Genomic DNA, 11,617 nt, shown 5'->3' with positions numbered 1-11,617 from the left:
TCTTACCAAGGAGTTCTTAAGAAATTGAACCGGGAGATTTTGGGGCAACACTCACTTTTGGGTTTCGAATTAGAGAGAATGTCTTTACACATATTAGGGCTTGACCTAGGTGTGCAAACTGTAATGGTGAGAGTCGGTGGTGGTCAATTCTTGAAGAGGTTTAGGGTTTTATCGGGTTTGATTGAAAAACAAATAAGAGGATGCTGAAAGGGTAGAGAAGAGAGATGAGGGGGAGAAATAGAGAATAAAGAGGAGAAGGGGAATGGCTTTCAGAGTTGGGTTTTGGGGAAGGAGAAATTTTTTTTTGGGTAATAGGTATCGGGTTTGATTTTTCACTGGGAATTAGAAATAGTATTTTTTAGTTGATTTTTTTTTTTTAATAATATTGATGTTTTAAAAATAATAATGTCGTGAAAAATTTTCACTGGTAAATAGAAATAGTTTTTTCTAGCTGAATTATTTTTTAATAATGCTGATATTTTAAAAATAATGATGACGTGAAATTTTTTTAATAATGCTGATGTTTTAAAAATAATGATAAAGTGAAAAATTGTGGGAGCTTTAGAGGCTTTGGTTTTATATATATACTAGTCACGAACCCACATGCTGTGCACGATAAATTTTTGATTTTTGATTTATTTGATTTTTATTTTTATTTTTATGATTGTGTTATTATTTTGAATAATTTTCAATGTATTACTACTTAAGCCCTCTCAACAGCTGGGCCCCGATATTGAATTTTAAATAATTTTAAATTCAAATTATTTTGAATACTTTTCAATGTATTACTACTTAAGCCCTACCAACCATCATTATAGCAAAAGATCATTTCAAATAACTGGTGGATAATATGAACACCCTACCAATAATATGAGGACTATTTTGGCAAAGTATTTCATTTTAGAGAGACCTAAAGAAATATTCCAGCTTGTGTGAACTTGCAATTTAATAGATAATCCGTTATAATTTGGTAGAAACCGAAAGATAATATAAAAATTATTTTAGCATAACAAAAGATAATATAATCTCAATTTTATAATAGCCATTTCATTAATTGAGAGTTGGACATACTTTACGAAACAATCTAGCTGTTGAACTTGAAATTTAACAGATAATCCGTAACCAACTGGTAGAAAATATGAACAACCTACACAACCAAAAGAAAATATAAAAACATTTTAGAAAATCCTTTTCATTTTATTTATAATTAAAAGTTAGAAATACTTGAAAAAACAATCCAGTGTAAAAACATGTAAATTAACAGGTAACTTGTGAGCAACTGATGGGTAAAATAGTAATCAAAACGGTGACAGGTGTCCACATCATTGAACAGCAAGACCTTTTTTTATTATTATTATTATTATTATAATTATTATTTTAATCTTTTGAAAAATGAACACAAACACTCACATGCAAATACACACTCAAACACTAAATATATATATATATATATATATTATGTCATCTATCTATAGTGTCTTCTTGCTTGGTAAGTAAGTTCACATAAGTACCATGAAGACCATTTTTCTAAGACTATTTGGAGATTCCTGTCTTTATGCAGTTTCATTAAAAATTAAAATATCACAAGGTAGGACCAACCCAAAAACTTAAACTATAATACTTTTTTAGACCAACCTCATTCTTTTTAATCTCCCTCCTTTTTTGCTTTTAATCTACTTCTGTTTTTACTCTTTCACTTTGTGTTAAAACCTTCCATTGCCAAGCATGTGAATTTTGGTCAAAAATTCATTAAATAACTTATTGCTTCACAATTGATTTTCCAACTACTATAATTGCAGTTAACACCTTCCTTTTGAATGAGATCAATAGACAAAAAACCCATAACAATACCAATTTTGTATTTTTGTACTTCGAAATGTATTATGTATATAACTGTGTTTTGAAGCTTGGCCTTTGGTAGCAATTATTTCATAGAATGGACCTCACAAGAAGACTAAATTACTGAACTTTTTTGAGAATCAACTAAATTATTGAACTTCATGATGTATATATATATGGCTACATCCAAGAAATAATTAATTAACCATGTTCTAAGGCATCAAGATGGTTGCTGAAAAATGTCGTAGACACTAATCTCAATGTTGATTTCTTTTTCCTTAGCTCATCATGCTTAAATAGTAGTGACATGACATAAGAGGCATAGATTTTAAAAAAAGTCTGCAGTTAATTAAAACTTCTCAATTTGAGGAAAATATTGCACCTACAATAGTTTAGGACGTGCCCATTAGGAAAAAATATCACAAAAGATCCAAAGAATTTTCCAAGTGCTATGGACGGGAAAGTTAAATCGTGGTCCCAAAGAGCAACAAAAAGTTGTTTTCAGGCCCCCTAGAACTGTTCTTACTTTTCCACGGTGCCTTCGATACTCCCAAACCAAAAGTGCAACTTATATAGTCTCACTGTTCTGCTCTATAGTTGTTGTCTAGCAAACCTCAGTTTGGTAGGAATATTGTGGGAAAAATAAGAAGCCAATATAAGTGCATCAACCAACCATAAAATTGGATTTTCAATTCCAAATTTTCAATAAATGATAAGCTATTCCAAGTCCAATCAAAGATAAGTTGCAAAACAATAGGGCTTTGAACATTTACATTCCAAGTTATTTCCAATCGGTCAGTGGGCATGGTTGCCTAAGGCGGAAGGTACAATTTCACCACAACTAATTGGGTATTAATCCCACCAATAACCTATTTCATAAACTAAAACCTCCCTTAAGCATAAAAATAAGACACAGAAGAGAGAAATGGTAAAAAGGAAAGTATAAAAATAGAAGAACCTAGGAAAAGTTCTATTATGGCTTTGTGCCAACTTGCAAAAGAAAAGGCAAAGGTATAAACACTGTGTTGGGCATTTTTCTTAAGGTTCTGTCAGTCTGAAAATACAATGTAAAAGACAATGCCTGACAAAAAAAAAAAAAGTAGTCCCAACTGGCTAAACAGGTATATGCAATTAGACAAAAAGTTATTGTATTTGTGAGTGCAAACAGTGAGTGAATTCCACTGGTTTAGCAAGTCAAGGACAATGTAAGCTTTGATCTCTCAACAATCAAAGTTCTTTGTTCATAATTGAAGGACTTGGTTTACTCCATCTCAAATTCTCCAAAATTCAACTTTAAGTGGTTTTGGAAAATTGTTATGTCCATATTTGCTCGTGATCTTGAATCAACCCACCTGCACCGATTGGTCTTAGACGACCCAATGCGACCCAAATTCTCGGGCCAATAATAAAGATTCAATTTTGAATGTGTGTTTGTCTTCCTTATAATCTCAAAAACTAAGTTGTGTGTTCAAAACCAAGTAACAAACCACTACTACCAATCCATATAAATCAAAAGAAAAACTACTGGGCAGTATTTCTGCAGCTTCTGTCAGATAGTGCACCAATTAAAAACCACAACAACCATAATAATCATCCACACCACACCACCAAAGAGGCCATAACAAAATGTAAAAAGGGAAACCAAAAACATCAAGCAAAATAATGGAGCACAAAAAGAACTGGGGTTTAGTAAGTAAGGAACTTAGATATTGTAAGGAGAGGAAGACAGCAAGGAAGAAACTCAGATAAGCGACCGTTACTGTGAAACTGTAGAGCAAGAAGGTGGGGAGATTTTCAGACTCTTTGGTTGTCCTTGAAACCGTTATTGTGAAACCATAGAGTTGAAGCGTAGCGTTGAACTCTCTAGTTGTCCTCATGTTGTGTTTCTCACGCACTACCCTTTAGGGTTCCACGGTTTCAAATCTTTCCTTTGAGTTGAAAAGGCCTTGGACTGGGCTTTATGGTGGAAGTAAATAGATAAAAAGTGGGCTGGGATTTATTATTTTGAAATTTGTAAAAATTGTTTTAAAATTGTAGGTAAAATAAAAATTTAAAAAAAAAAAAAAGGATTGGGATGACATGGCTGCTGACATGGCATAACGTGAGCACAGTGACATTAAACGCTACGCTTCACCTTTTAGTAATATATAGATATAAATGAGAGAAGAAAAGGAGAGCAAATTTGTGTGATAGAAAGCAAGGTTGTGGTAACGTAAAAGATAGATAGGAAGTTGTGCTGTCAATAATTTGTTTATGTAAGATTAATGAAGAAAAAAAAAATTAATACAGATTTTATGTGATTGGAGAGAATGTTTGCATGCATGAGACTAGATTGCTATTAATCTACAATACAGAAAAAGTTTACGTATATTCTAAGGGTGATGATTTAGAAAATATTTTTTTAAATTTTTTTAATGAGAAAAGATATAAATAACTAACTATTTTGATAATTTTTTTAATAATTTTCATAAAAATAGTATTAAAACCATCCTAAAATAGTCAATTTAAAAATAACTTAAGTGCATCCCATATAAAAAACTAAGATTACAACAATTTTCAAAATAGTCTGCATAATATATTATTTGAACGTTCATTCTCACGTGGCCATGTCCCTCCAATCAAAGTTGCGTGACTTGCTTAGTTGACCTGCTGCGTCTTGAGCTAAGAAGACCTCTTGTCCTAAAGCCGCCTAATCAAGTTTGCATCATCGCCACTACTAATCTCATTTATTCATTGCATCCTCAGCTGAAAATCAAGTTTGCATCCTTATTACTTAGAAAGAGGAAGAAATTGATAGATTCATCAAAATGACTTACTACTACTTCTTCTCTCTTCCAATTCCGCTCCTAATTTCCTTGCTTAGCGACCAAAGCCGGACCTCTCCTGCATATGGCGCACCCGTATCTTGCCTACTACTGTCTAAACATTTCCACTATCCCCGAAAATAGCTCTTACCAATCCAGTCTAAGCTCCCTACTCTCTTCCATCTCCCTATACGCCACCAGTGAATTCCAATTCTACAGTCCTACCAGCTCCCTTACCGCTTCCCTCTCCTCCAACACCATCAACAAACTCCAAAAATTCCTTAACATCTCGGACCCCCTCTATGGCCTCCAACTCTGCCATGGGGATGTAACTACTGAAGTGTGCAGAGAATGTGTGGCCACTGTAGCCAAATCCCTCGCCGTAGTGTGCTCGAGAAAATTGGTTGCTCTAATTTGGTACGATGAGTGCATGATACGTTACTCCAATGAGTCTTTCTTCTCAACCAAGAACGTGCTCCCTGGATTTGCATTGAGTAACATCCAGAATATCACCGAACTACACCGGTTTGATCAGCTGGTGAACACGATGATGATTGACTTAGAGAGTCAGGCCTCGGAAGTTCCAGCCGGTTCTAAAAAGTTTAAGACGAAAGAAGCGAATTTATCCGAGCTTAAAATGATATACAGCCTTGTACAGTGCACACCAGACCTGTCCACCACCGATTGCAATACTTGTCTTCAAGAGGCTATAGGCACCCTTCCTGTGTGTTGTAATGGAAAGCAAGGGGCAAATGTTCTTATGCCTAGCTGTTACGTTAGGTACGAAGTGTACCCGTTTTACAACATAATCGACACCGCACCATCGCCTGCAACAGGGCTTCCGCCTCTACCTCCGCGTGAACTAGAAGGTATGATGAATTTTTTTTTTCTTATCTTTTTTTAATAACTAGTTGCTACCTCATGCGATGCATAAGATAATTAAATAAAACTGAGTTAAAAATGAAGGAAAATAAATAATCTAGTTCAAAATAAAGGTTCAACTAAAAAAAAAATTGGTAAAAAATACAATTAGTTTTTACTTTCTTTGAAATTGAACCTAAAAACAGAACTGTCCATATATGAGAACAATGAAAATGATATCAAAGACATTAAATTCACAACTACATTAAATTTAAATAACAAAGACATTTGTTTCACAGCATTATATTAAATGATTAAAGCCCCTAAAATGAGTGAGGAATACACAAATTTTTGCAAACCAAGAACTGAGAGTAATTTGGTAGAATTGTAAAGTAACGCTTTATTTCATATGCAAAAATATTATCCAAAGTATAAAGTGTCTAATGAAATCATAGAACATGAAAATATATGTTCACTAAGATACAAATAGCTTAGTTAAATTTATGACTAATCAACAATAGCATGGCGTGGAAATTGTTTACCAAAAAAAAAAAAAAGGAGTATCTAACAATCAAACATATGTATCTAACAATTCTAACCATAAAGCAACTACAACATGAGAATTTGGTTCGAAGTTTTAAAACAATAACTAAATTTACAAAATGCCCTTTTTATATATTTGTAGTGATGGGGTTCTTTCGGGAATAGATGAACAAATGAAAATCAATAAACTTACTATTATGTATTGAACACTATTTTACAACTAAAATCTCATACTACTTTTAATATGATTCTTCTTTGTTTTTTTTTTTTTTTTTTTTTCTTGAATGCTTAGGCTCTCCCCAAGTGCCATCAGTAGTTGGAAGAATTGGAGCTTAAGCTTCATAACTTTGGTGATATGAAAGCTTTTGCCAAATCAAACAAATGCTAGACATGTTGGTGAGAATCTATAATTCCATTTAGTTTTGGTGAGAATTTGTATCTTCCCAAGCAACATTGTAACAGTTGCACAATATGACTCTACACTATATCCCAAAGGATCTCTCTTGGATTGCTTCATTCTTCTATCAAGCACTACAACTAAAGCTCCCCCATCATAACTTTCCTTACTTGCAAAACTTCACAGACAAAAGCAGAATTCCAGAATTTTCATTTCCTACTTTTGCAACCCCAATCAAACTAACTAATAGATAATTTGAAATTGCTATTAGACATTGACCATGATACTTGATAATAAAACAAAGGCTGGGAAGTAAGAGATCAACATATCTGATAATAGCCATCAAGACTTACCAATTATAATTCACCAACGCTGATATCACATGACACACAAAACTAATATGAAATTCATGACAATTGAAGATAAGCCAAAGACAACAAATACAGAAACCACGACTATGAACAATAGTTTTGAACCTTCCGCACTAACCATACACTACCACCAACAAAGCGAAGGGAAATTATCAGAATCCTTTTAGTCTAGAAATTATTTTGGAAAAAAACCATGTCTCAAAACCTTCAGGTACCTAGAATATTAATCTCTTCAAGAATATGGAAATAACAATTAGGCACTCACCTGGAGTAACTGGGTCATGTTCAACCTCTTTATTTGTAGTTGTTCGCTCCAAATTCTCAAGAGCATTTGCAACTAGAAAAACCCAACAACAATTGTAGCCTTTCCCATTTCTTATATAAATTCAATGTGATTGGTTTGATTAGTGAAAAACACACCGAGAACTTCCTGTTTTGCACTTCACCAAGCACCTTATTTGCATCCCTCTTCCTTAAAAAGAAAAAAAAAAAAAAAAAAAAAAAAAAAAAAAAAAAAAAAAAAAAAAAAAGAGAAAAAAACAGCATGAATAGCATTCTCTACTGAGGGTTTCAATTACAAAATCTCATCAAGATTTACAAAATCTCACACATTATTTCAGCTTACTTATGCATAACTTTTAATTTCTCACAAACCAAAAACACAATAAGTAAATAAAGTAAGATCGATCTATATTTTCTTCTTACACGACATTGAAAGCAACCTTAAAAATGGTTTGCAAACAAACTACCTGAAAAAAAAAATCCCCTAAAACTCCTTTCACATATTCTTAGAGATTAAAATTACACAACATAGGATCTCATCAATTGTTATGCTCTTTCCAAGTAAAGCATAATAGATTCACAACAATGGAATTTCCCACCAAAGCAATTCATTTTTATTCTAATTGAAGAGACAAAAACACAACCATTATAAGAAATGAATGTGCTAAAAAAAAAAGAAAAGAAAAGCAACTAGTGACAAAACATGACACTATGGCTGTGGATTTAAAATAGAGCATGTAACCACAAAGTGCATTGAGCACTAGAAATATTGGACTGTAATGATGTAATTGAAGAAGCTAATCACCAAATATTTTACTGCATATTAAATTAACAACATAGTAAAGAATACAGTGTGTTTGGAGGCAGATTTAACTATACATTTGAACCTAAAATTTAAATCTTTATCAAATTTAAATAAGTCTATAATCATTTCTATTAAAGATGAAGAATAATTGATAGATAGTTGTTGTCATAGGCAGTCTGCCAGCTGAGGAAATTGTTGCAAAAGCTAAGAAGTCTGAGTTTTTTTTTTTTTTTTTTTTTTTCCAAAATATAACGACTCTAGAACTGTGCAAACTTCATTGTATAAAGTTAAAAGTTATATATTCTATACAATTAAAAGTTACATATTTTACTAATAGATTGAGAAATAAAACTACAGTCAAGAAAATGAATAAACTTGACATCTACACTATTTTAAAGAACAGAAAAGCAAGATTGTGGCTTAATTTATTTGATACACTCATCATTTTTTTTTTTTTTTTTTTGAGAAGCCAGATCAAGGACCTGGGCCATTTATTTAAAACAAACTAAAAACTCAATGAACGTCAAGGAGAACTAAAGGGGCAATGTCTGCTGGCACTTCATGCAGCCAAACCTGAACCCCGACAATTAGCTTATCTTTTTTAGCTAGAGCATCAGCTATTGTATTACAACGACGATTAACAAACACAAAGTCTACAAACTGAAAAACAGCGGAGAGCATACGAATATCATCCAAAATGTTACCGAAGCTAGCAAACGCACCCGCACCCTGTAGAAGGGCGTTAATAACAATTGCTGAGTCACCTTCAAACACCACTCTAGAGATTCCCAGTTCCAAAGCAAACTGGACCGCCTTCAAACATGCTAAAGCTTCAACGTCTGCCACTGATTGAGTTATGGGAATGGAAGTAGACAGAGCACCTTCGACTTCACCTGAATTATTACGGACAACGACACCAATGCCCGCCAATCTTGCACTACGAAACACCGCTGCATCGAAGTTTATCTTGAAGCAATGGGAATCCGGAGGGCGCCACTGCTGCATGATGGGAGGACGAGTTGGGACAGGCTCTTCTGCTTGAGCTTGTAGAAATTCTTGTAGGTAACTACCAGCTTTGCTACATATATTCTCCACGGGCAAAGGGGGGCGGCCAAAATGAAAAGCATTCCGTCTATTCCATAACAGCCACGCTATGATCACAAAGAGCTCTGCTTTAAGTTCATCTCGGCAGAGCAAGAATCCAGCAAGTAACTCGCTGAAGGAGGCCGGCTGTGGCGGTGCGGTTTGACGAAACCACTCTAATGTCGACCAAACTCCAGTAATGGCCTCACAAAACCAAATCGCATGGAGAGAATCTTCAGGAAAATTATGGCACTGTGCACAGCTTGGGCTAGGAACAATGTTGCGTCGATGAAGGTTAGCCAAAGTTGGCAATGCGTTGTTGCACATTTTCCACACGAAATGCCTAATTTTGTTGGGTACCCGAAGCTGCCAGATACTCCTCCAGAATTTTTTCTGGCTGTCCGGATTTGAGCCACCTGCACTAGTAGAGATGTCACAGGAAACCAACATTTTATAGGCACTACAAGTTGTAAACATACCAGATGGTGTGTGTGCCCAAGTAATGCGATCCTCGGGGCGTCGAGAGCTCAACGGAATCCCCAGTATAATGTCAGCTTCATGGGGCATAAATAATTGCTGCACAATCTCTGTCCTCCATGCTACTCTGTCTGGATCAATTAGAGAGCTAACCTTCGCATCTGGAGCCAAAGAAGAGAGGGGCGAAATGACTGCACAGTTTGCAGGTCCAGGCAGCCACCTATCCCCCTTAACTCTCACTGCCTCCCCTGTCCCTATCCTCCACACCATTCCTTTTCGAATCACGTCACGAGCACCAATAATACTCTTCCATGCATAAGACCCAGAATTGGAGTCCTTTGCATCTAAAATGGAACAATCAGGAAAGAACCTAGCCTTAAATACTCGATGGCAAAGAGAATCAGTATTATTGATCAATCTCCAAACTTGCTTGGCCAATAATGCATCATTAAATTTCTCAATTTCTTTGAAGCCTATACCACCCACTTCCTTGGCTTCGCATAGCCGCTCCCATTTAACCCAATGAGTTTTCCGATGCTCACCACTATACCCCCACCAAAATTTGCGGATCATGGACTCCAATTCCCTTATGAGCCCCTTAGGGAGTTTAAAACAACTCATGGTATAAGTCGGAATCGCCTGAATTACTGATTTAATTAGCACTTCTCTACCTGCTTGAGACAGAAGTTTTTCTTTCCACCCTTGGAGCTTTTTCCACACCCTCTCTTTGATATAAATGAAGCTTTGTTTTTTGGCCCTACCCACCAGTGCTGGTAACCCCAAATATTTCTCAAATTGGCGGATAGCGGGGACACCCAAAACTTGTTGAATCCGGACTTGGACCTCATGGGGTGTGTTTGAACTAAAAAAAATATTTGTTTTTTCCCGGTTAATTTTTTGGCCAGACCCCCTCTCATAAATAGCCAGAATCTCAATAATTTTCTGACACTCAGCTTCCGTAGCACTGCAAAACAACACACTATCATCTGCAAAGAATAAATGGGAGACTTTTGGAGCATTCCTACAAATAGCCACTCCCTTGATCTGCCCCTCCCCTTCAGCCTTATTCAACAAACTTTGTAAGCCCATGGCACACATAAGGAAAAGATAGGGAGACAGGGGATCTCCTTGACGTAAACCACGACTAGGTTTGATATTGCCCACAGGTTGACCATTAAGAAGCACAGAGTAGGAAACTGTGCTAATGCAAGACATGATAAGAGACACCATCCTTTCCCCAAGCCCAAGATGCCTCATAGCTCGCTCCAAAAATTCCCATTCAACCCTGTCATAAGCCTTACTCATATCAAGCTTAAGTGCCATCTAACCCACCTTCCCATTGGTTTTTCTTTTAAGGTAGTGGAGAGTTTCAAAGGCCACAAGAACATTATCCGAAATAAGTCTACCCGATAAAAAAGCACTCTGAGTTTCAGGTATAGCATTTGCAAGGAATTTTTTCAAACGATTCACCAATACCTTAGAGATCAGTTTATAAATCACAGTACACAAACTGATGGGGCGAAAGTCTGCAACTTTCCTTGGGTGTTTTACTTTTGGGATTAAAGCAATAAAAGTGGAATTTAAAGACTCAGGAATCACACCAGAATTAAGCGCATTAAGAACCACAGATGTAACATCTCTGCCCACAATATGCCAAAATGATTTATAGAAAATAGGGGACATACCATCAGGTCCAGTCGCAGTAAGTGGGGCCATTTGGTCAAGGGCCAGCTTAACCTCACTAGCTTGGAAGTCACGGCCTAAGAAGCCAGCATCCTCCTCAGATATGGCTGGGTGAATGCCACTCAAAATCTCCTCAAATCCTGAAGGGTTTGATACACTCATCATTTGTTGATCAAAAAGGCAAAAAATATTAACTTCCCATATCATTTGCACCTTTTAAAAAAAAAAAAAAATAGCTTTAGCAATGCAATCGATTGTTGCTTTTGTTCATTTTTATTTCTAATTGAATTTGAGCTCTGCCTCGAATTCTCACCTACATGCTCTATTTTCCTTTTTTCTTTTTTTCTTTTTTTCCTCTTTGCTTTTGCTTTTGTTTCTTTATATTTTAAAGTTTTTGAAACAAATATTCAAGTTATTTGGTTCACACATTATTTTTGGTTACTTATGCATAACTCTTAATTTCTCACAAACC

At 35.4% G+C, this 11,617-nt stretch overlaps 1 protein-coding gene across 1 annotated transcript; it reads left to right on the top strand.

Moving 5' to 3' along the window:
• Positions 1–4,728: 4,728 nt before the first annotated feature.
• LOC136064597 (cysteine-rich receptor-like protein kinase 25) lies at positions 4,729–8,050 on the top strand. The gene is made up of 2 exons (XM_065766529.1): positions 4,729–5,512; positions 8,040–8,050. Exons 1-2 carry the CDS (start codon positions 4,729–4,731, stop codon positions 8,048–8,050), a joined length of 795 nt encoding a protein of 264 aa, XP_065622601.1.
• The last annotated feature ends 3,567 nt before the right edge of the window (positions 8,051–11,617 follow it).

Source organism: Quercus suber, unplaced genomic scaffold (genome assembly GCF_002906115.3).
Source record: "Quercus suber isolate HL8 unplaced genomic scaffold, Cork oak 2.0 scaffold_714, whole genome shotgun sequence".
NCBI classification, from domain to species: Eukaryota; Viridiplantae; Streptophyta; class Magnoliopsida; order Fagales; family Fagaceae; genus Quercus; species Quercus suber.
Note: the sequence above shows the minus strand (reverse complement) of the source record. Positions and strands in the feature narration are given on the sequence as shown.